This window comes from Crocuta crocuta, unplaced genomic scaffold (genome assembly GCF_008692635.1).
Source record: "Crocuta crocuta isolate KB4526 unplaced genomic scaffold, BGI_CrCroc_1.0 scaffold163, whole genome shotgun sequence".
NCBI classification, from domain to species: domain Eukaryota; kingdom Metazoa; phylum Chordata; class Mammalia; order Carnivora; family Hyaenidae; genus Crocuta; species Crocuta crocuta.
Genome location: NW_027529533.1, coordinates 4,944,528 through 4,971,350, shown reverse-complemented (window position 1 = coordinate 4,971,350; position 26,823 = coordinate 4,944,528). Strand labels below are relative to the sequence as shown.

The following is a 26,823-nucleotide window of genomic DNA, read 5'->3' as shown; positions in this document are numbered from 1 at the left end:
CTACTTAGGATTTAGCTTTTCTCCCACAGTTCTTACTAATGATTGGTTAGTTTTCTACATGGTTCCATCATTTAATCACTGTTCACATATGTACACTTTCCCTTGGAAATATTAACCACATTCTAGGAAGCACATACAACCTGATGACTCACAAATGTATATGTCCCAGAGTTTCAGATAAACACATATAACAACCTGCACAGCTTTAAAAAGATAGTCTATAGGCATTTTGTGTTAACATGTCCAAGAAAGAAGTAGCCATATTCAACCTTGAAGCTTGTCTCTTTTCCCTTTTCTGTTATTTAAGGCAACGTGTAGCACAAGCATTACCCAAGATTCCCTAGTTAGAAACTTGCTAGTCATTTATGGCTGCTTCCCAAATTCCCAACATAAACATGTTCTGCTAGTTTTCACACCTAAGTAGATCTTGAAATCATCCACTTTTCTTTATACCACTTCCTGAGTTTATTCCTTCAGCATCTTTTATGTGAATTTTATGACTGCTAACTTGTTTGTCAGCCCAATTTTACCTCCGTGAACCCCAGCATGACCACTGTACCATACCATTCCCAGAAAAAAATCTTCCAATGACACCCCATTATCTAAGCTTTAACCTCAGATCACACCAGTCTGATGTATCCTTAGGTACCAAATTCCAGATAAAAGTTTTTCTGTTCCTCAGGCAAATTCTATGGTATATGATGCTGATGTCTGTTCAGTCTGAACTGTGCTGCAATATTAATGTTAGCTCTTGCTTGGCTCTGCAATCCCTCTCCTTGGTTCAGGTTTTCACCTCTTACCTCAAGTGTCTCTGAACTTTCCTCGGTACTGTTCTTGTTGTTTGGATGTGCTCACAGAACCTTGTGCATACCCCTATTATTGCATTTTTTACAGCATGTGATGTCAGTGTTTACATGTATATTTCTACCAATTTGAGGTAAGCAATCATTTTTAGATCATCAATCTGAGTATGTTCCCGGCGTACCATAGTAGCTCAAAAAGTATTTACTGAATTGTTCACTAAGACAATAAATGATCATCTTGAACATGCTCAATAAATATTTACTAAATTGATGTCTATGGCAATAAAGGACTATCCTGAAGGAAATATTCATATAATTATTCTCTTAAAAGCGTATTGTATATATATATATTCGATTTAATAATTTTGTGTTGGTGAGGTAGTCACGTAGGAAGCAAAAATATGTTTTGATATATTGAGGAAACCACTGATAGAAAAAAAACACTCAACCTGAGTATATAAAGATACTATATATAGTTACTAAAATCACTAAACTACATTATTTTCTCTGCTGCAATAGTTTCATGAAATATTGTCTCAAGACATAGTGGCCATTTTTATAATTAAAATTTATATTATATATTTGTAGCTAACTTTCTTAATTCAATCCAAGTCTTACTTTTCAATGTCAAAACAAAGAAAAATAGCTTTGTCAAGTTCTCTGGTAATTAAAGTGATAAATTACTAAAACTACATTACCTCAAAGAGACACATTTTGCTAAAGTATATAAAATTTCATCAAATAAAATCAAACAAATTGAGAACTGACTATCCAGCTTCCATTATTATAAGAAGCTGTGTTATTTATCTTCAGATACCAAAATATACACATGTGAATTTGTAGAAATGGATTACATTTCCTCTAGGCAAATCATTTAGATTTTGAAAGACAATTATTCAAACATATTGCTTGATAGGTATTAATTAATAAGGAAAAGGGGCATTTTCTCTTTATAAAACAGCTTGGAGAACTAAAGAAAAAATTAATAGTGTCATTTTTGCAATGCTCATATCACAGAATTTCTGAATGTTCATATTCTAATATATGCTTAAGTTCTGTCTTTAACATTATGCTTATGTGTAGCAATCTATTCACAGAAGTGATTGTTCTTTTCTTACCTGAAATGAAGTAATTGGATATATATTAACATGAGCCTCATTCCACCGTTGTCCTTTATTCCCACTTGAAGACCACAGTGGATTCTCTATCGTTGTCTGCCCTTTCAAACGCAGATAAACATTTAGAACACCTAAAAATAACAATGACATTTTATTTTGTATAGTTTTTGTTTTGCATTTGTTTCTCCTTGACCAAACACTTGTAAACTTTTCAAAATAAAATTTCTCAGAACATTAGTGTCTCCTCCTTTCCTCCCCTCTCATTTTCAATCTTGGTCTTACCACATTTGGCAGGCCCCCAAAGACAACTGTGTATTAATCCCTAGAATCTTTGAGTGTTATTTTATATGACCGAAGGGGCTTTGCAGATGTGATCAAATTAAGGATCTCCAGATGGAAATTATTCTGGATTACCTTGGTGTGTCTTAAAACAACCCCATGTATCTTTATAAGATGGAGGCAAGAGATTTGATATAGGAGAGAAGGTCATGTAAAAGAAAAGATGCTATGTGCTGGTTTTGAAGATGAAGAAAGAAGCCATAGGCTAAATATAAGCAGCCTCTAGAAGCTAGGAAAGGCAAAGAAATATATTCTTCCCTAAAGCCTTCAGAAGGATGTAGGCCTGCTGACATCTTGATTTTAGCCCCATTTTACTCATTTTGGAATTGTCTTCTAGAATTGTAAGGTAATACATTTTTGTTCTTTTAAGTCACAACCCTTGTGGTAACTCACTTGTTACATTAACAGGAAACTAATGTTTTCTGTATGTACTGAGTGACTTGCTCAAAATCTGACTCTAATTGCCTTATCTTACATTACCAATTAGCATCTCTTTCAGTTTACTTTTGATCCAAGTCTCATTTCTCTTTTTAAAGAATTATTTGAAGATTTAATGAGAATAACTTTGTTTCATGATTTGATATATCTGTCAACAGCTTCACATTCTGTAAATAGTAAAAATAGTAGTGATGTTAATGATATTAATACAATATGGTATTGATATATGGTGAACACCTACTCCAGATAAGGAATTCTTTCAATAGTCCTATGAACTACTATTTTTCCCAAATATAGAGAAAACTTAGGATGATTAAGTAATTTGCCCAATTCATACAGTAAGAAAATAGCAGAGATAATATTTGAACCCACAAAGTTTCAAAGTCTGATATATTGATCACTAAGCAATCAGTATTTTGATACATTTAGGAAACATTATTGAGATATCACATGCAATAAGATTCTCTCATAAATGTACAGATCAATAACCTTTGATTGATATATACTAGAGTGTAAGTGCCACTCAATCAAGATACAGGACAGTTCCAGCTTCCCAGCGAGTTCCCTCACTTTCCTCTGCAGTTATCTTCACAGCACTTGCTCCTATGCCAGGCAACTACTGATAAGACTTTCCTGATGAACGTTTTTGCCTCTTCTAGAATTTCATGTTAGTGAAATTATGCACTAAGTATTTTTTTGTGTTTCTGGCTACTTTTCCTAAGTATAGTTTCTATTCTATTCATCTTTGTTATTCTGTCAGTCCTTTTAATTTTTAATATTTAGTTCATTTATACTTACTGTGGTTTTTGAAATATTTTGAATGAAGTCCACTTTATTTGTTCTCTACTTGTACCTTCTCTTTTTATTCTTTTGTGCCTCCTTCTCTTCCTTCTTTTCAGTTGAATCAGTTAATATGATTAAATTTATTTCTTGTACTGATATTTAAATCTCTCTCTAATTGTGTTTTAGTGGTTGTTCCAGGGCTAAGAGGAGGCACTTTTAACTCTTCATAGTCCAATTCTAGTCAATATTTTATTCTTCATGCTCACAGCTTTACATCATCATACCCTCCTTTCATTATCACCCTCCTTTACTATTATCTCCCTCCTTTCATTTCAAAGCTGATACTTCACATTCTTTATCTCACTACACACATGCAATAATCTTACCACAGTATATTTACCTGTCCTTTTTTCTATTTTTAATAGTAATTGTAACTTTTACCTTTGCCTAAATTGTAAACCTTAACTTACAGTGAACAGTCACATATATTTTATACAAATTGTAAGAAGAAAAGATAGTTTTAAAATTTTCCACTTATTTACCATTTCTGATGGTCTTCCTTTCTACCTGTAGATCTGAGTTACAATCTAGCACCATTTCCCTTTGGCCTGAAGAATATCCATTAGTACTTTTTGTAGTGGTCATCTGCTGGAGACAAAGTTTCTCAGGTTTGTTTATATAAAAATAACTTCATTTCACTCTTATGTTTTTGTGAGACTTAAAATTCTGCCATTTTTTCCCACAAGCAGTTTAAAGTTATTCTACTCTTTCTGTATGTCACTGTTTGTAATGTGAAATCTGCCCCTATTTTATCTTTGTTCCCTTGTATATGTTTTTCTTTCTCCTTCAGGCTGCTTTTGAGAATTTTTCCTTATCTTTGATTTGTGGTAGTTTAATTATAATGTGCCTAAATATGATTCTCCTTATATTCATCTTGGTGTAGAGTTTGCTGAAATTCTTTCGGTTTTTCCTTAATTTATGCCTTATCTTTTTCTTCTACTTTTCAGACTCCAATTACCTATCTGTCTAAGTATCTATAGATGGATAGATATATCTGCCATCTTCAGTTTTATTTGCCCTTATCTGGCCGCTTCAGTTTTATTTCAACAGATTGATTTTTACTTTTTCATTGACTGTGGATCACATTTCCTGTTTCTATGTATGTCTAGTGATTTTCACCGAAAAATGGGCATTGTGGACATTATAAAGAGACTTTAGATTTATAATCTGTCTCATAAGGCAGTTTTATTTCAGGAGACTGTGCTCAGTGATCCATCGTAGTAAGAAGTAGCTATTCTGAATCCTTCCTTCTATTTTCCTTTTTAGATACTCACTGTGGCTCAATTTTTCTTGCTCATTGGTATTAGTACCTTGTACTTTAGAAAGGCAACCTGTGCCAAAAGGAAAAGCCCTTTCAGGACATCTCTGTGTAATGTAACTGCATTCTCTTTTTGAACATGAATCCACAACAGGGAGGAATTCTAAGGAAATCAAGCCTAAATAAATAATACATTGTCTTAAACATTAAAATACAGTTATAATACTTTTTTAATCCATTAGTTGTCATTGGACTAACAAAGTGATATGTAGCATACACCTGTCAGAAATTATTTGAAGAAATAGTCTGTATATGCATTAGATAGAAAAGGAGCTCCTCATCTGTCCCATGGCTTGTGTCTGCTGTAGCCTATGGCTATACTAGTGGTAACTGATAGGGCTGACCTGTGATATTCTCTACTGATTTCTTATCTAACTCAACTGCTTTTTCAGAAAGGAAAGTACCGGTTGTCTTTTTTTTCCTTAAATGTAACACCTTAGCTTCTCTACCCAGTAGAAGTCCTACAGTAGCTTGCATGTAGAGAATGAAGGATGTTATCTCTAAGCTATTAAGGCAGTTCAAATTGTTCTATACTTTAAAAATTACCAGCAGATGTGAGTTAAATATAAATGTGAAGTGCTAATATAAATAGATGGCAGTGAATGAATTACCATTTTATGTGAAACTCTTATTTCTCTTGGGTAACATGGCCAGTTATTTTGATTGAAGTGACAGGGATCAATCCTGTCATCAAATCAATGCATGGAACTTTGTGTCAAATGTTAAAAAAATAGCATTTCTTTTCAGACCTATTATTTATTATTAATAATTATTACGTTATTATTTTTTCAATATAATTAGACCAAAAAAGTAATATATGCTACTTGTCTTTAGAATATAAAGTAAGAAATACATGCTTTAATAAATTACACACACACACACACACACACACACACACGACTTACCATTATCAGTGATGTTATTATATCAATAATAAATATATTTTTTCAGGGAATGTTCTTTCCCCAGGAGCCTGTTTACGTTTTTCAATTAATGTTTTCTTTTTACGTATATAATATAAATTGAAACTTGAATTATTCCAAATAATATGTGAAAAATATTCGTCCTAGATCTAAAGAAGCCAGGTCTGTTATATCCCAGGTTTGAATTTGTTTTTGAATACATTTTTTAAGCTATAGTCAATTTGACTAGATTTTATTTTAAAAGGCAAGCATTACTTATGAAGAAAGACACTAGAAGAATAACTGACTGAACTAAGTTCTTTAAACTATATTATAATTTAAATGTCTCATTAATTATACTCTATAATCCAAATCATTGAATCCAAACTATTGATTTGCTGGTATGTTTTACAAAAAAAAAGCAGTATTAACAGACAAGTGATTTTAGAACTTTTTTCCCAGCAACTTTCCAGTTTTTTAAGTTTATAAAGAGAATTCAATGACAACAGTTCTATAAACTTATGTTCAGGTCATCTAGGTCAATGAAATGAGAACTTGTGAAACAGAATTAAAGCGCTTCAAGAAAAGTTAGATTCAGCTAAGCTGACTCAGCACATTATTATAGTATTATAGTAAGAAAATTCCAAAGTGAATATGATGGATTGTGTTAATATCCTTTAAAAGTAATTTTAAGTCCTCAGAGGCACTGTGTTTATGCTTGAGTAGGCACCGGGTATCAATAGGTATGAATGTAATCATCCCCAAGGATTTTCAAATGCTATATAGTTCCATGATACAAGTTTGACATTGCTAAGCAAAACATAACTGTCTTTTTCTTCAGTTTGGTTTCCTAATTCTTATAGTTTGATCACCATCCCTTCTAGAGTTCAGGTGTGAGAGCTCAAGAGAACTGACCTCATGTTAGGGACCACAGTCTGAAGAGCTAAGTGACCTCAAGAACAGTGACCAATGTTTTGAAGTTATTTATGGCATTATGAAATAAGATGGTTCTTATTTTGATATTATTTCATACAAATTATTGTATAAATATAATTTTCAAAAATATTTATAATTATTATTACCTGGTTCTTTCAGAAGTCATTAATATAATTTTACATTTAACTATTTACTATAAATATGTATCTTATATATTTTAGGTAAAATATATGTCCTAAAATGTGCATGCATACATCCTACAGATACTTGAAATTACCAAGTTCGTATAAACTAATTTGTAATTTGGTTTACTCCAAGCCTAGGGATGACTTGCATATATATCACATTTTTATTCTAATCAGGAATACAGCCATTAATTTGTGTTTCACATTTCGTGGAAGATGAGAATGTGCCAAAATCATCTAGCTTCAGGCAAGAGCTATGTATACTGATAGGTAATTGTTAGCATCATTTGTTTTATATACACAGATATGGGAAATTATAAAATCATTATTTTCTGCTTGAATAGAAATGACTGCATGCATCCACTGTTATTATTTTTTCAATATATAATTGCAATCATATCTTAAATAAAAAATGTCAGTTCATTTTCTCTAGTCATTACCTTGCCTTCTTGTATCCTGTTGAATCTCTCCATTAACGTCCAATAAATTTTCCTAAAACATAGCCTTCATCAGGCTTTCTATTTCTCTGAAATATGTCAGATCTCTTATGCAGATCCTGTCACTCTTTGATTCTACCACTGTCTCTACTGTTCTATAAGAGCAATATTCTCCAATTTTGCATGTGGTTCCTATTTCTCCCATTCTGTAACCTTTGCTTTCTGGTTAATACTCACTTATTTGGATGGTTTACATTTTTTTTCTTGTCCATAGAAACTGTTTTAACTTTGCTGTTCTTAGTGTTCTGTCCCTTACTTCCCATCATATAGGCTTGTCATGCATTTTGATAAATATTAGTTTGATATGACTTTTATTTTATTTAGTAATTTATTATTTCAAATACGATGGCAAAATATTTGATGGATAAAAACCTTTCACCACAATTCTTATTTTCTGTAGAACCCTATATACCACAAGGCACACAGCATATGCAATTTATTCTAATGAACAAAAATGAGTGAATTCAAGACCTTAGGGTAAAAATACTCCTCATAATAAACCTATACTTTCAGTGAAGATAGTTTAAAATGTTTTTCACTGGGTGAGAAACAAAAGCAAGTTAATCTATTTGCTTATCATCAATTCAACTGATGAGATAATGTTTTGTATTAATTACATTAAGAATTAGCCTAGACTAGTATATTTTGAAATATCAGACTTTCTTGGTCATAGCATTATTTTTATTTAAAAATCTCAGCTTCTACTTTATATTATCTGAGTAATAAAGAAGAGGATAATAAATTTAGGGGTAGTTGGTGGTTCAAAACTCAGACTTAAAAGGTAAGTGTGCTCAATACCACATACAGTCTTATTAGAGGGTCAGTGACAAGTGGCTATACTAACACATTTTGATTATAAGTGGCTAGGTTCTATCCACCCTCCCCTTAAAAAAATACATCTTAATTCAACAGTTTCCTCAATGAATGTCTTCCACCTACAGCATTATTTTCATTGATCACATTGGCATTATCAGTATTAAATACATACAAGATTTTTCTGAAAACAGGCTCAAACTGTCTTTACTATAATGTCTCAATCTAAAGAGTAAAATATAGGAGCAGATTTATTATTTGAGGAACATATTTGAGATATAAGCAAGAATTTCTATTTTCTTAACTCAAACAGAAGAAATATAGTCTGACCAAAATGAGAATAAAAATCAGATTCCTAAAACCATGTAACACATTGTCACTATTGCCTTTTCTATATTGTGTATAAAAACACTGAAGTCTCCATTTTAAAATCTTTGAATGTCAGCCCTGAGGAAGTTTTATTCCACTCTCACTAAAGGATAACCTGAGATAGCTTATTAATAGAAATTACTTAGAGGTTAATTCTGTTTCTGCACTCTATTAGTTAATCATAAGGTGACATACCTGGACCATGATACTTCAGCTCAAAACTCAAATTGTATTAAGGTCCATCATCTATAAACATTTTATTTGAACAAGTTTTAGAACTGTCTAAAAGTACTAAGTGAAGACATTTCTCATATTTTAAAGGTGCTTTCATAAACATAAATTTCTCTTTGAATTAATTGCTAATACGTGACATTCCTTTAAGCTTTGGCTGCCAGAGCACTTTAAGTCAATGATTAACTTCTATTTTTTTCCCAACCTATTCTATAAAGAGTGAGTGAAATGACCTTCTGTTTCCAACCTACACAAATACTTTTAAGTACTTTGCTTTATTATTCTTTTGGAACACTCAGAAGCTTAAATATTTGGCTTAGGTTATTATTTTGTAAAATCTATTGAGCATTTGTTATTCAGAGGAATAAATATAAATCAATCATGACTGCTGCTCTCAAAGAGCTTATAGTCTAGCAGAGGTCAAGGTGACAAACATTATGATAAGATGTTACCAGATGTTATAGGGACAAAAAGAGAAGGAAGATGGGCAAATAATTCTGATGCCATTGACTTAGATTCTAATGGAAGAATATTAGTTACCTAGATGATTTAAGGAAGGGAAAAAGTATTGTATCATATGATTTAAAAATATTCATTTGCTTAATATTTATATAGTGGGCAAATATATACATTTGCAGGGCACCATGTGATGGGGAGTGATATTGTTTCTGCTCCCCCCAAGTATGCAGTTCAGTTCAGTAGAACAAAGACAGAGCCTAGAAAAAGGCCCCAGATACAAGATAGCTCAGTTTGGGGAACTTCACATATGGCTGATAATAGGCTATTCTACTGCCCTAAAAAGAAGCCAGAAGGGCGTATATCCTTAAGGTTCTTATGATAGTGGTTTGAGAAAATGATCTTTATCCCAGAAACTATAAGCCAAAGAGACAGCAAAGAAATCAGTTAGCAGGGAATTCAGTAATACACAAAAGAAGTGATTGGCACTGAAACTGAGCATTATATCCTTAAATATATTTCAAAACACTGAGGACTGATAATCTCTTCTTTGCTTCCACTCTCTCTGTGTCACTGATCAGTCTCTATTTCCATTTACTATTCTCCTACAATGGTCTACTCTTTGAACATGCAAATGCTATATTTATTTTACAGAAAAAAAACCCAGGTACTATTAGATACTGTTAAAAAGGCAGTTTCCAAGTCCACTTGCTGTTCTTGCATCTAAGAATGTACCAAAAGCCACAATCCCCATTCTTTTCTTTCCACCTAAGTGGAAGTGACATTCATCCCCCTTGAAATCTAGTAGGGGAATTACAACTCTCAATTCCCATCTTTTCAAGAAATTTGCTTCCCTCTGACTTTGGTACCTATAAACTTACCTTTTTAAATTTCTTTAATGTTTTTTTTTTTAATTTATTTGAGAGAGAGAGAGAGAGAGAGAGAGAGCGTGAGCAGGGGAGGGGCAGAGAGAGAGAGGGAGATATAGAATCCAAAGATAAGCTCTAGACTCTGAGCTAGCTGTCAGTACAGAGCCTGACGTGGGGCTCGAACCCACAAACTGTGAGATCATGACCTGAGCCAAAGTCAGACGCTTAATCGACTGAGCCACCCAGGAGCCCTGAAACTTATCTATTAATTTTTTTGTCTTAAAAATACGCACGTCTATAACCCCGCATCTCTCTACTTTATCACTTCTTCCCCACCTGCAAGATTCATGAAAAGAACAGATCTCATGACTGGACTCTTATTTATTTCCCATTTGTTCCACAGTAAAATTAGCTTTCTAGAGCCACAACTTTATTGAACCATTCTTATCAAGTTCAATGAATGCGTTCAATAAGTGCCCTCTGTATTTTTATCTTTAATTTCCTGGTATGCTTATACCTAACATTCTTTCTAGAAATAAATGAAGTGTATATTTTACTGATTTTAATAAGCTTTTGTCATATCAAGTGACCTCATATGAAGTTCAGTTTAAATGCAAAAACATTAGAAATTCAGATGATTCATCAAGAATCAAAATGCCTTCTAGTACCTACAGGGTTGCTTAAATAATCTTATACTGTTGTCAACAGCTATTATATCATGGACTTATAAATGAACAGTTAGTTTAAGGGTGACACATTGTAGTTTTCATTTATTTTTTCTTTAATTTTGATGAAACATATAAGTAACAAGAAATTTTACCCATGTGGCAAATAAATGCTAAAATGCCTTCCAATGATTTCAACCTCCTAGCATTAACACATGTAATTTCCCCCCATTGAATGTGGGCCGGAAATATCAGCTCAGTTATAATGAATAGAATAAGGCAGATATTATGGAACGCCACTTCAGAGATTAGGTTATAAAAAGTCTTGGGTATGTATTTGCTCTGTCATTGCTTATTCTGGAGAAAGCCTGCTGCCATGCCATGAGACAGTCCTGTAGACATGTCCCTATGACAAGGAACTTGAGAGAATGGAGAGGAACTCAATGGCCAGCAAGAAATCAATGTTCTTAGTCCAATACCCATGAAAAGAGTGAGGCCTGCCAAACACCAAGTGAGTGGGCTTAGAAGAAGTATTATCCCTTAGTCAAGTCTTCAGATAAGATGGCCATCATGTCTGATAGTTTGACTGCAACCTCATGAGAGACCATGTGTTACAGACACCCAGCTAAGCCTCACCTATATTCCTGACCCACAGATGCTGAGGGATAAATGTTTGTGTTTCGAGCCACAAAATTTTGGGGAAACTTTTTATACAGGAATAGATCAATAATACAACATATCTGACGTTACGTCAAAGAGGAATCTCTTTTCTAAGTAATGCATAACTGATAGCCCATTTTTATATCGTTAAAGAGTTACAACTCAATGATATATTGAGCATTAGTCAAAGTTTAAACAGCATAGATTATGTATGGTTACTCAAGAAGTATTAACCACAATTAGGCTATTAGAAATCCACCCAAATCATTTTTCAATCTGGATTTCAAAAAGAATGAAGAAAACAATGTCATTTGTAAAACCAGTGACTCCAAATGCCCCCCAGGTTTACAGATAAATGAGTGTCTTACAATAATATTTACTAAGAGGGAAGATTTCAGTTACAGGCAATCTCGCTCTAATGAGGTCACTCATCTGGTCCTAATTGGTTAGTCAATGTCTGAAACAGACATTTTTTGTCTAGATTTTAGTAAGCAGCATGATTGTGCCCTCCTGGGAGGGACTCCAGTGATAGATCTGATACCTGCAACTTTCAACAATCTGATGAAGCAGAGAAATGGCATAGGCATCAAAATGGTAAATGTCTGAGAACATGGAAGAAATGAAGAACTGCCTTCTTCCAGAAACAATCAGAATAAAACTGGCAGAAGTCAACTGGACATTTGTTGACAAAAAAGAGGATAAGAATAAAAATTTGAAGTTAAAAGTATATGAACATTATCTTGGATATTAATATAAATATGGAGAAAGCTTGAGAGGGGGCCAGCCTCATAAAAACAGTAAATGCATACTTTACTCATGTAAGTAATTAAAAATACTGATCTTGGAATTATCTGTTTAAAAATAAAGCCTGTTCCAAGGTAAATTGGGAGAAGAGAAATGAAGTGAAAAATAAAAAATACACCACCAACTAATGGGAAAATGAGAGTTGAGCTAATCCTACCTTTGTAAGAAGATCTTAATCTCACGGTAAATATGATGGTTTGGAAGTTGTGTGGAGAGTTATTTCCCTTTGTAGGTTTGGCCGTAGTGAAGCTATGACTACTGTCACAACTTTCTAACGCTTTTCCAGTCTGTATTTTGTTTCTCCATGATTTTACTCACTCTTGTCAGATTTATTTTCCCAAATCAGAAATCTGCCCAAAATCTGTAATACCTCTCCCCAACTACTAAATTAGCTAAACATTTATGACACTCTAGGAAGTCTCCCCACAGAGCAGTGAAGCAGTAAAGCTCTGTTCTCCTTCCCAGATTGATATCATGGCTTTGCTATTTATCAGCTGTGACATTATGGCAAGTGAAGTAAAATTCTCTGTATCAGTCTCCTTATCTATGAAAGAAGATAATGATTTTAATGAATGCAAATATTTACTTTAATAATTAAAAGAAATAATCCATGACGTGTTAGGAATAATGACCAACATTAGCTATTACTTTATTATTGCTATTATTGCTTTTTGAGATTCAAAGTAACCTTAGATTAAGAGTGTCTACCATCTGATATGAGATTTTATATATGTTATCCCATTTAGCGTGAACTAATTTCTGAAATAGGAATTATTTTTTCCATTTTACACATGAGGAGATCATGATCCAGATGTTTTAAGTGAATTCTCTAAATTCTTCCAGTAAGCTACAGCCAAGTTCCAACCCGGATTTCTTGACTTCATGTTCAGGGGACTTTTTATTGCACAAGTTTGTCCTTCCTGGTGTATTATCTAGTGCTCCACTGTGAAAAATACTGGCTAATAGTGCTGGCAATGAGTTTATATCCCAGCATAACCAGTTCCTTGCAATCCGTACAAACTCTCTGAGGCTCAGTTTTCTCCACTGTAACAAATGGACAGTGATGCTATACTCATTTTTATAAAATGTTTAAGAGAATAGCTTCACCTAAATACTTTAGCTGACATGTATCATGTGCACAATTGTATTAGTTTATATAATTAGATATTTATAGTTTTAGTTTTGTTCATTTACATCAAAACACATAATGTCATCCTAACTTTCCACATTTTATTTCCTCATTACCAGTGCCTTAATCATCCCTGTGCTCATCTCTGACCATTGAAAATGTACTCTTCTTTCATAGAGAGATGTTTTCCTTTGTCCCAAAGCATTGCCTTATTCTTCCTCTAGATAGAGACCCACAATCCCTTGTCTAAGCTCTGTGAGGATAGATGCTTCACCATTCAGAATTTTGGCTTATTTTAGAAAGGTAAAAGAATGTGTATCTTGTGTATCATGGCAGTTTCTGGAAGGATCTGGAACAGAATCTCATAATCAAACATAGTCATATTTTTGCTGCAAATAAACGTTCACACTTATTTGGATAAATAAAGACTAAATAAGCTCAGATTATTTTGGGTCATATAGTCTAACACATGTAGATCAGATAGCATGTGCTGCCAAATAATTAAATTTAAAAATTTTGTGTTCAGTGTTTTGGATTTTAGAATTGTGCATAAAGAATTGTAGAACTGTATGAGCTCTCCCCAGCTCCCACAGCCATTCCGCTCTGTTCTCTCTAAGGTTATGTGGTATGCTATCCAGCATGATGTGTATTTACTCATCTTAGCATCCATTACTGTAGGTCTCTAGGGCAGGGAGTGTGTCTTCAACTTTGCATGCTCTTCAGGACAGAGGATGTTCTTAAATCCTACTAGGTGTGTTAGGCATACTTTATAAACAAGAACATATCATCCCACTATTCTACATGTATAGACAGTGCTAATGGTATTTATCTCCCAAATATGGCAATACTCCTTTTTGTGGTCATTAATATACACCGAGTCATTATTTGAGCAAATTTCTTTGAAAAGAAGCTGCTTAAATTATACTGCTATTAATTCCACAATAAGATCACATCAAGAATTTAACCCACTGATGGTCTGTGTGATTTAGGATTATAGAAGGGGTAGGTAATGCTCCATAGTTCAAATTTGAATCTAAAATTTGTAAATTAGGACATGATAGGAGAACATTCTTAGCCTCTTATTTTGCAATTTGAAGGTAAGTCATTTAAAAGTCAATATTGATAGTGGTGCCTGGGTGGCTCAGTCAGTTCAGCGTCTGACTTTGGCCAAGGTCATAATCTTGGGGTTTATGAGTTTGAGGCCTGTGTCAGGCACTGTGCTCAAAGCCTGGAGCCTGGTTCGGATTCTGTGAATTCTTCTCTCTCTGCCTCTACCCTGCTCGTGCTGTCTCTGTCTCAAAAATGACTAAACATTAAAAAAAAAAAGTCAGTGATGATATTCTTTGACTAAAATTGATTTCATGCTGTGTCTTTGTAAACCTTTTCTTCTTCGTTATGATTTACTTTAAAAGAAACATAATAATTGTTGCCATCTTACCTATATGTTGTCCATACATGTGATAAAAGAAGCTGAAACAATACGCAGTGTTTGTGGGGCCATAAGGGATTTTAGGAGCTATGCTGAAAACAGGGCTGAGAAGTCGGGCCTTTTCGCCTTCCAGTCTGGGTCGAGATGTCTCAATGTACATATAAAAACCTTTAAAAAGACCATATAAAATGTTTAAACACATTATTAGCAGGTGTGAAATTTAATCATTAAGAAGGTTTAGGGTTTTTATAAGGAGTACATTCTAGGTGCATAGAATTTTTATCTCATTTGTGAAATGTTTATACACATAAAGAATAAATGATCTACATAATGAAAGGTAAAACTGCTTAAAAAGTACAAAAACTTTAAACAAAAGTGGAATGTTGGACTTGAATTATCAAAAACAATTCTAATCTCTCAACTATATGTGTCTATGAGTTCTGAGAGAAAATTAATGTCTCCAAGCTTTGAAAATATCTGAATTATTGAGACTGTGCATTAAAAATTTAAGGTTTTATCCCATAATCTTCAAATCTATAGCTAAGCATTATGTGCATGTCATATTAATGGCATTTTTAGACATCCACGGCTGGAGTATGATTGTTATAAACACAACATTTCATACCCTCATACCTTCTTTGGAGCCACTACGATCGGCATTCGGTCCTGTGTTTGGGGTGTATTTTGTATTTCTTGTTGCAGTACTTTGCTTTGTCCAGTCAAAATTATCTGTATCATCTTGGGTGAACAAACAAATGTTACCATCTTCAAATCCACAGTGAAATTCTCCTGTTGACAAATTTTAAAGTAATTAATATTAATTAAATTAATATAAACACTACAATATTCTTATAAAAAATTTCAAAACATCATAGAGTAATAATTATGCAAGATTGCAGTAATGGCCCCAGAGCAACAAAGGTGCACAAGATTATGACTAAACATGAAACTTTCAATTTTCATAAAGAGAACAATAACCTTGATGTATATAAACCAGTCTCTTGCTTAATAACTTAAACCAAAACCATTTTCCTCTGAAATATCCAAATAACTGAAATTGAACTATGGCTGAAGACTTTTCTCAACTTACTTATTAAAACAATTTTTTTTTAATGTTTGTTTATTTTTGAGAGAGAGTGAGAGTGCAAGCAGGGCGGGGGTAGAGAGAGGGAGATACAGAATCCGAAGCAGGTTCCAGGCTCTGAGCTGTCAGCACAGAGCCCGATGTGGGCTCAAACCCACAAGCCATGAGATCATGATGCGAGCCAAAGTCAGAGGCCTAACTGACTGAGCCACTCAGGTGCCCCATGACTTTTCCCAACTTTCATTTTCAAATATAAGAACATCCCAAACAAAACAGAATTGTCAATTACACAATGATCTTTATTAGTTTATCTGACAAGACTTTAAAGCTGTATACCCTGAGGTTATAATTTTTCACACCATCTCTGGAGATGCTTTCACATATAAGCACTTACAGAAATGGAAGATTACTTAGGGGAAGATAATGCAAAGTATTTTTAAAAAGTAGTTAACTTTTATGGTTTTTTAAAATATGAATTTGGTGATAGTTGAAAATCACTAGAAATAAAAAAAATGAAAAGAATTCATGAAGACTGTGGATGGCCTGGGATTTCTTGGTTGCCTGCCACACGCTGAGCTCAGCCCCAGCAAAAAGTTTGGAGAGAGCTTTCTGCAACTGTCCATGTAATGGGGGTAGGTAGGAGTAACCTTTCTAGATATCAAAGCATTTTTTTACTGAGATGTACCCTGGTTGAAATATAGGAGAAAATGAAAGAGATAATGTCAACTAAACACAAAAGTAAAATTACCTAAATAGAGAAAAACATAGTTTCTATTGCTTCATTCAAACTCATAAAAACTCTATGAAATCACAGTAATACTAATTCATGAGGCTCACAGAAGAGAAAAACTTTGACTAAGTTATGCTAGTAAATGATGAAGTCATAACCCAGTTCAGACTCCTTGGAATTCATAGAGACATAAGCATCTAAAGAAAAGAGATTCTCACTTTTCCCTCATTAATGATTTAGACTTAACATGCAGCCATCCTTGAAGTGGAGCCCTTGAAGCTGGGATCATGTCCCTGAATTAATCTGTGTGTTTCTATACACTAACAATGAAGCATCTGAGAAAAAAAAAAAAAAAGGAAGACATCCCATTTACAATAATATCAAAAAGAATAAAATATTTAGGAACCAACTTAACCAAAGAGATGAAAGATGTACATTGAAACTGTAGAACATTGATAAAAAAAAATTAAAGAAGACACAAATAAGTGGAAAGATCTTGTGTTCATAGATTAGAGGATTTAATGTTAAAATGTCCATACTACCTATGGTGATCATTCAATCCTTACGAAAATACCAATCGCACTTTTTTATTAGTGTAGAAAAATATTATTAAAATTCATGAAAGGCCTTGGACTCCTAAAGAGCTGTGAGCAGGAAGAGAGCTGGAGGTATCACAATAATTTTAAAAAATAATAAAATATACAGATATATTACTTATATATATTATTATTTAAAATTCTTATGTGAGATGCCTCCAGCTCTGTTTTTGCTTACAGCTCTTTGGGCAGCCCAAGTCCTTTCATGTTTCCATATAAGAAAATAAAATATATTTTAAATAATAAAATACATTACAAAGCTACAGGATAAGTATGATTGGAAAAGTATGGTACTTATGCACTGTTGGTGGGAGTGTAAATTGGTGCAGCTACTATGGAAAACAATATGGAGGTTTCTTAAAAAGACTAACTATATATCAGCCATATTATCCACCTATTCCTTTTATGAGTATATACCCAAAGTAAGTGAAATCAGTATCTCAAAGGGAGATGCGCACATCCATGTTCATTGCAGTATTATTCATAATAGTCAAGATATGGAAACACCCTAAATGTCTATTGATGAATGGATAAGGGAATTGTGGCAGATATATATAATGAGATATTATTAAATCTTAAAAAAGAAGGTTATTCTGCCAGTTGCAACAATATGGATTAACTGGAAAACATACTATGTAAAATAAGCCAGACATAGAAAAAAAAAGCTACATAATATCACTTGCATATGGAATCTAAAAAAAGTCAAATACACAGTAGTGGAGAGTATAATGGTTTTTAACAGGGGCAGGTAGGAGGCAAAATGAAAAGACACTGGCTAAAGGGTACAAAGTTGCAGGTATATAGGATGAATAACTCTCCAGCCAATGACTATACAGTATGATGACTACAGCTAATAATACTGTATCATATAATGGAAATTTACTAAGAGAATAGAGGTCATTACACATACACATAAATGTAACTATGTGTCAAGATGGTATGTTAATTGACTGTAGTAGTCATTTTACTATGTACAGTGGAACACTGAATAACATGGAGGTTAGGGTCACCAACTTCCCATGCAGTCAAAAATTCATATATAACTTTTGATTCCCAAAAAACTTAGCAAGTTAATTAGGTGACTGGAAGTTTTACCAATAATATAAACAGTAAATTAATACATGTTTTATGTGTTATATATTTTATGTACTTTATCCCTACAATAAAATAAGCTAGAGAAAAGAAAATGTTAGGAAAATCTAAGAGAAAATGCATCTAGAATGTGTACTGTATTTATTATAAAAAATCCATGTAATAAGTGGACTTGTATAATTTAAACCTGTGCTGTTCGAGGGCAATATACATATATATTTAAGTTGTAAAATACAATATATATTGTGTATAATATATTTAAATTACATATACATATATATGTATTACATATATGTAATTACATATATATGTAATTTTTATTTTAAAAAATGTAAAAAAGAGTATGGTGCTGCCATAAAAACATAAAAGACAAATGGGACAGACAGAATCAAGAGCCCAGAAATAATCCCATGCATATGCAACCAAATGATCTTTGAAGAGAGAGCCAGGAACACACAATGGGGAAAGAAAAGACTTCAACAAAAGGTGCTAGAAAACTGGACATCCACATTGAAAAGAACAAACGTGTGACCTTATATCACACAATAACAGAGAAATCAATTCAAAAGGGATTAAATACTTTAAGACCCAAAATTGTTAAACTCCTAGAAGAAAATATAGAGAAAAGCTTTCATGACATTGGCCTTGGTAATGATATTTTGGATAGGACAGCAAAAACACAAGCTAGAAAAGCAAAAATAAGCAAGTAGATCTACATCAAACTAAAAAGCTTCTGCACAGTAAAAGAAACAACAGAGTGAAAAAGACAACCTTTTTATATAAAGAAATCTTATAATTCAATAGCAAAAAAATAATAACCTGATTAAAAAATAGGGAAAAGACTTGGATAAACATTTCTCCCAAAAGATGTACAGATGGGCCAACATGTATACAACAAGTAGCTCAACATTACAAATCATCAATGAAATGCAAATCAAAATCCCAGTCAGACACCACTTCACACCTGTGAGGACAGCAATTAAAAAAAAAAAATAACCAGCATTGCCAAGCATGTGGAAAAATTGGAACCCTTGTACACTGTCATAGGAAAGCAAAATGGTATAGGCAATAAGGAAAACAGTATGAAGTTTCCTCAAAAACTACGAATAGAGCTACCATATAATCCAGCAATCTTATTTCTGGGTATCTATCTAAAAAATTGCAACCATTCTTTTTAAATATTTATTTTTCAGAGAGACAGAGTACAAGTCGGGGAGGAGTACAGGGAGACAGACACAGAATCCAAAGCAGACTCCAGGCTCTGAGCTCTCAATACAGAGCCTGAAGTGGGGCTTGAACTCAAGATCCATGAGATCATAACCTGAGCCAAATTTGAATGCTTAATTGACTGAGCTACCCAGGCACCCCCAAAATTGCAACCATTATCTCAAGGAAAAAATTGTGCTGCCATGTCCACTGCAGCACATTTCACAATAGCCAAAATATGGAAGTAACCTAAATGCCCATATATGGATGAATGGGTAAAGAAGATGTGGTATATACATACAAGGGAATATTATTGAGCCTTAAAGAAGAAAATCTTCCCTTATGTGACAACACTACTGAACCCAGAGGTCATTATACTAAGTGAATTAAGCCAATCCTAGAAGAACAAACACTGCATAATTACACTTATGAGGTATCTAAATGATCCAAATGCATAGAAGCAGAGAGTAGAATGGTAGTTTTCAGGGACTGGAGGAAGATGGAAATGGGGAGATAGGGTCTAACGGTATAAACTTTCAGTTCTGCAAGATAAGTCAGTTCTAGAGATCTGCTATACATTATGCCTGTAGATAACAATACTGTATTGTGTATTCAAACATTATTAGGAAGGTGGATCTCATGTTAAGTGTTCTAATCACAATTTAAAAAGGAAAGAGAAAAGGAAAGAAAGAACTGATGGAGGAAGGCAGGCAGGAAGGAAAGTAGAAAGAAAACCATTGGGATATACATTTAAAATGAAAACAGCTTTCCCTTTGAATTTAAGGAATAAATTTTTGTTTTATTTTGTTTTTGTTTTCAGAGTCAATACTCACTGTATCTCTTTGTGTTTATTTATATTTTATATTATGAATAGGAATATTTACAGGGAGCATAAGCATTTAGTGAATTCTAAATCAGTAAAATTCTGGATAAATAATATTCCATGTAAAATATGTTCCAGCATGTCTTTACACCATGGATCTTCTACTAAAGACAGGACTGCTTGATACTAACAATTGAGATCTAATGTTGGTGATAGCAAGGTAGCTATATGCATGGATGCATTTCTTTAAATGTGTTTTAGGCACAACAAGAGATTGCTTGAGCTACTATTTTGGAGTCATAATAAAGCAATGCTTGATTTTAAATGTTTTCAGTTGTTTAATTACATATTGTATACACACAAAGAAAATGTCCAAAGACAAAAGTAAAAATTCAGGATTTTTTGATGCCAAATCTTTTTATGTTATTTAAAATTATATATAATGAATTTTTATAAGAACACTTAAACATCTTTTGTGTAATTTAGCCTTGTAAAAAAAAAAAAGAAAATTTGCCTACAAAAACAAAAGTTTTTAAAAACTGAAAATTTAAGTCTCTTGTAGGAAAATTAAGCAAAAATACAGCTTATAAGAACCTAATACATGCCTATAATTTTAGATATACCTAAAATGCTTAATAATTTGCTTATTTTATAGGTGACACTAGTTGTTTACAATAAGATTTAAGAATACAATAATTTATAGTGGACAAAGATACCTAAGGTAATCTCAATAGTTCTTCGTTACTTCTGTAGACAGACCCCTCTACAGTGAAGAAACCTATTATTGGAGAGATTTTATAAAAAGTAGAAAGATAAAAATGGGGAACTACCACCATTTCTGGCTATAATAATCCTATGATTATCCTGTCATTATATGTTAGGTAATTATGCAAAAGGCTATTATTTTAAAAGTTTATTGGAATAAGGAATACCTTGATAATAAAAATGCATCAGTCTGTAAAAATTTATCAAAAGTTAATATTATGTTAAATATTAAAAGTTCTTATCAAATAAGAAAGTAATACAGTCCAGGATTTTCACAAAGATATGCAACTGAAGACTGATTCAATCTTGAAAGTTTCACTAGTTTTCTAACTACAACAAAATTTTGGTAGTTTTAAGGGCTCCGTAGAAATAAATGAGTATATTTGAGATATTTCACATTACATGGTTTCCAGAATTGTGCTTTATTTCTCAAATCCTTCTCAATATGAAGAAGACGGAATAAAACTCAGGGATAAGCAGTCTGATGCCCTGCAGTCCTCTAGCCCAATTACACTGTTGCATTGCCTGATCCTGTTTCTTAATTTTAACTTTATTTTTTTAGCTTTACTGAAATATAATTGACAAACAAAATTATATATATTTAAGATATACAATCTGATGTTTTGATATGCATTTTGGAAGGATCACCACAATGAAGCAAATTAATATCTCCATCACTTCACATATCACAGTTACCATTATTTATCTTTCTTTTGGAGGGGAGAATACTCAAGAGCTACCCTTTTAGCAAAGTTCAAGTATACAATACAGTATTGCTAAGCAGAGTCAACATGCTGGACATTAGATGTCCAGAATTCACTCATCTAACATAACTCAAATTGTATATGGCCTTTGACCGACATCTCCCATTTCTCCTTCCCTCTTGCCCCTGGAAGCCACCATTCTACACTCTGCTTCTGAGTTTGACTGTTTTAGGTTTCATGTAAATGAGATTATGCAGGATTTGTCCTTCTGTGTCAGGCTTAGTTCATTTAGCATAATAAACTGAATTTATTGGTGTTGTCTCAAGTGGCAGGATAACCTTTTTAAAAGCTGTTTAATATTCTCCATTTTCTTTATCCATTAATCCATTGACAGACACTTAGATCATTTCCATATCGTGGCTATTGTGAATAATGCTGCAATGAACTTGGTATTGTAGATATTTCATCAAGACAGACATTTTATTTCCTTTGGATATTTTACCTAGAAGTGAGATTGCTGGATCATTTAGTAATTCTATTAATTTTTGAGGAACCTATGCCCTGTTTTCTTAAAAATTTTTTTCTTAATGTTTATATTTGTTGGAGAAAAGGAGAGACAGGCAGAGAGAGAGACAGAGTGTGAGAGGGGGAGGGGCAGAGAGAGAGACAGAATCTGAAGTAGGCTCCATCCAGGCTCTGAGCTGTCAGTACAGAGATTGATGTGGGCCTTGAACTCAAGAACCATGAGATCATGACTGGAGCCACAGTCAGACACTGAACAGACTGAGGCACCTAGGTACCTCTACACTGCTTTCTATAAAGGCTGTAGTAATTTGCATACCTACCAACAATGTAAAATGGTTTAAGAAACTGTCCCTTCCCTATTGTATGTTCTTGGCACTCTTCTCACAAACCAGTTGACTGGAAATTCATGCATTTACTTGTGAGCTCTGTATTTTGGTCTATCAGTCTAAATGGCCATTTTTTTTTGCCAGTACTTTGATTATGGTAGCTTTGTGATATATTTTAAAATCAGGAAGTACGATGCCTCCAGCTATATTTTTCTTGCTCAAGATTATGTTAACTATTTGGGATCTTTAATGGTTCTCTATGCACTTTAAGATTGTTTTGCTATTTATGTAAAGAATGTCATTGATATTTTGGTAGGGATTGCACTAAATCTGTAGATTATGTGGGGAAATATGGATATTTCAACAATATTCTTCTAATCATTGAACATGGGGTGTCTTTCCATTTACCTGTCTGCTCTAATTTCCTCAACAATGTGTTATAATTTTTAATGAAGAAGTCTTTTATTTCTTTGGTTAAGTTTATTTCTAAGTATTTTATTCTTTGTTTTGATTTTGAATGGAACCATTTTCTTAATTTCCTCTTCAGATAGTTCACTGTGAATATACAGAAATGTCACAAGGTTTTTGTACATTGATTTTATATCACATCACTTTACTTAATTTGTCCATTAGTTCTAAATTTGGATTGATATTTTAGAGTGGGTTATTACGGTAAATTTTCTTTTCTGTTGTTAAGCTATTTCACTGAGATGGTGAATTTTCCTGCATATGTATTATTTATATATCATAATATGCATATTTATGGTTATATATATTATGCATATGTATTTCATACATATATATATACCATCTTGTACTTATAATCTCTAATATAAAGCCAAAGAAGCCCCCCAAAAAACTTTCCAAAAGTTTTAAATTTTAACAACTTGACAGACTTCAGAGCCTAAACCAGACCAACTATGCTTTTCAAAACATTTAAATTTTTTGCAAGTTTCTGTTAATTTTTGAGACAGAGAGAGACAGAACATGAGCAGAGGAGGGGCAGAGAGAGAGGGAGGCACAGAATCTGAAGCAGGCTCCAGGCTCTGTGCTGACAGCTCAGAGGGGTTCATACTTGTGAACGCGAGATCATAACCTGAGCTAAGTTGGACGCTTAACCTACTGAGCTACCCAGGTGCTCTTGCTTTTCAAAACATTTAAAGCCTCTTTACAGTAGCAAATTTCAACTCTATTGGTGAGATACTTGTGAGACCTCAGAATTCATTCCTATCAGATTTCAACTTCTTTCTATTTTCTTTTCAATTAACACAGTCCAATTGGACTAAACTTCAGGCTTGGTCCAAGGGTACCCTTCCTGAGAAACAAATCATGTATGGGAAGGGCAACTGAGCACTACTACTGCTTTACTGGAGAACTGTGGTTCTTCTGACAACGAATCATCCTACCTTTCAGTTCAAAAGTTTTTTTTTTTAAAACTATAAGTAGAAGGCCTTCCTATTTTAAATTTAAATAGTGTTTTGAGTCTAATGAAGAATCATACTATGACAAATTTCATGGACTTACTCTATATAGATATTTTGGAAGCAGATACCTAGGATAAATAAATTCATTTAAAGACTAAGTTGTTAAAACAGCATTTAAAGTTAGTTTCATTTGTTGCCAATATATGTCTCATATCATATGTATTTTTATGTCAATAACATAAAAATGCTCTTTTAAAAAAATAATTTCTCTTGATAGATTATGGAAATCATTGTATGATACTTACTAAAAAGTATTTGTTCTAAACAATTCTAATCTTTTACCATATTGAAACTTGGTAAAAAGTAAAAAGTACAGTTGATGGAAATCTTTGGTATAGAGAGTTATACTGGAAGGTATTTTAAAAATAGAAAATCCAATTCATTGTTTGACTATAAAAAAAATGCTTGCTGAGGAAGAAGTTGGTAACTATCACCTAAAGGATACAAGCTTTTAAAAGCACTCAAATTCTAATTAATATTGTTCATCTTCAGGGCACATTTTTGGCTTCTGTAATGTTTGAATGTTGTACTCTAGACACTCTGAGCTTTGCTCAGTTATTGTCTAAGACCTTCGTTCTGATGACAAGTATGCCTTTCCTTACCTTCCTCACCAAAGGAACCTTTATCCAATATTCAAGGACCAATTCAAACAGCACGTCTTCTGTAAAACCATTTGCCAAAAAANTTTATCCTGTATCTAATTTTCCCATGACAACTCATTTTAAACACTTGTAGTGAATTTATAGTCAGAGGTTTTACCTTCAAAAGAATTATAATCAATAGAGTAATTAAATAGCAATAGTACCCTGAGTGGAAGCCAGGGAGAACCTGATTTATGCAATTAATTCATACTGAAACTGTCATGTATTTGTTCTTTCAACAAATGATCATTGAACGTCTGCTAAATATAAGATGCTGTGACAGACAAAATGATAGTGAGATATAGGGAGAAATCAGAAACATACTTAGCTCTTAAGTATTTTATAATCTACTGGGGAATATGACAAAATAAAAAATAGCTTACCACCCTGATGAAGATAAATTGTTACAGAAAATCAAATGGAGAGAATACTTAGTGAAGAAAAAAGCCTTTGTGCTAAAGTTTATAAGCAAACCTCAAAGACTTGAGGATATGCACATTAAAGGGTCATTGATGACAACAAAACAAAGTGTGCATGAAAGGAATATGAAAACAGTAAAGATCTACAAATGTATTCAGTATTATGATTTGGATACGTAGAAACAGTAAAAGGATCGTTAGTAGAAAATAAGGTAGAAGCAGGTTGTGTAGTTTGGTCATGGTTTTTTAATCTGTGAAAGGCCATTGTAGAAAAGGAAACGTAGTAAAATGAGAATCAAGATCTGCATATTTTCTTCACTGAGCATAGGTAATGGAGAATATTGGGTGGATGGGAGTAAGAGTGGAAAGTGACTCTCCATTCTTTTATTGGCCAAGAACAATATATTCCTAGGCACAAAATAGAAGACACAAATCAATCTTTAATGTGAAATATTATCAAGAGGATGGTGAACAGACTATCTTTTTCATTAAAAATGAGGATACAGACTAGTGACCCATGATTAATATTGATTAAACCATTCAAATACCAATTTTCTAAGTAACTATAGTCTTGTATAACTGGCTTGTAGAAATTTAAAATGAAAATTAAGGAAAAAAATAATAGCAATGTAAATTAAATGCACTGCCACAAAAGAAAAAAAAATAATCCCAGAGTTATATAACAAATGTTAAGTTGTGGGAAATAGCTCCCTATTTAGAACTTATAAAAATCATTGATCAATGTTAAATAATTTGTCTTTATACCCTTATCCATAAACATTTAAAATTCACAATTTACATTTAAGGCCAGTTTTACTGTTTCTAAGTCATTTCGTTTTAAACCAAATATGAACAGTTTCTAAATAATCTTTGTATGCCTATGAATTTTTTTATTTTTCTTAACTGTGAAATGCTGTACCATTATTAAAATAAAAATATACTTACTCAAATGAGGATTAACAGGAGCTACAAGAAAAGCAAAAAATAATGTTAGCATGGCTTGAATGTCTTTTATAAATAAAAGTCTAATCAGTGTCTCATGGTTCCTTATCAAAACTTAATGATCTTCCCCACTGTGACCATGGAGAATTGTGTCTGCAATCCATTTTGTTCTAGAGGAGTGAATAGAATCTACTTTGGAGCTCAGCAATAACAGTCTCAAAATACCCAAAAGATCAATGCTAAATAGCATGTGGGATTTGTTCATTTTCCAAGGAATGGAGTTGCTGATCTTTTATATCTTAACCAGTGCAAAAATCCCCAGAAATCAAAACTCAGGCTGACAGTAGGCCAACCTGTAATCTAGATGGTTTAACAATGAAAGCAATTATCCAACAGAGATTACATTTTAGATTTTTTCAGTTATCTACTTGTGTTGAAAATAACATGGTATATATGAAAATAAGGCATTCCTTATTTCATGTTATTACATGCACCCTAAAACAAAGAGCTATACCAGTGCTGTTTTGTCTAATCTCTCTCTCTCTTACACACACATACACACACAGGTTTTCAAATAAAAAGCAATACATTGCACTTTTTTGCACCAGAAGACCTATTTATCTTCAAAAAATGAATTGCGCTTACCATGTAAGTGACAACTGAGGTCTAGCTGAAGAGAATG

General features: G+C 33.0%; 1 protein-coding gene across 1 annotated transcript in view; it reads right to left on the bottom strand.

Annotated features, from left to right (window-relative positions):
• Positions 1-26,823, bottom strand: part of MDGA2 (MAM domain containing glycosylphosphatidylinositol anchor 2) — an 811,206-nt gene that overhangs the window by 14,128 nt on the left and 770,255 nt on the right. The window contains exons 13-16 of the mRNA XM_077761231.1: positions 26,145-26,165; positions 15,438-15,593; positions 14,814-14,972; positions 1,922-2,052 (exon numbers count right to left, since the gene is read on the bottom strand). Coding sequence (XP_077617357.1) covers positions 1,922-2,052; positions 14,814-14,972; positions 15,438-15,593; positions 26,145-26,165 — 467 coding nt within the window. The remainder of the gene's footprint in view (positions 1-1,921; positions 2,053-14,813; positions 14,973-15,437; positions 15,594-26,144; positions 26,166-26,823) is intronic.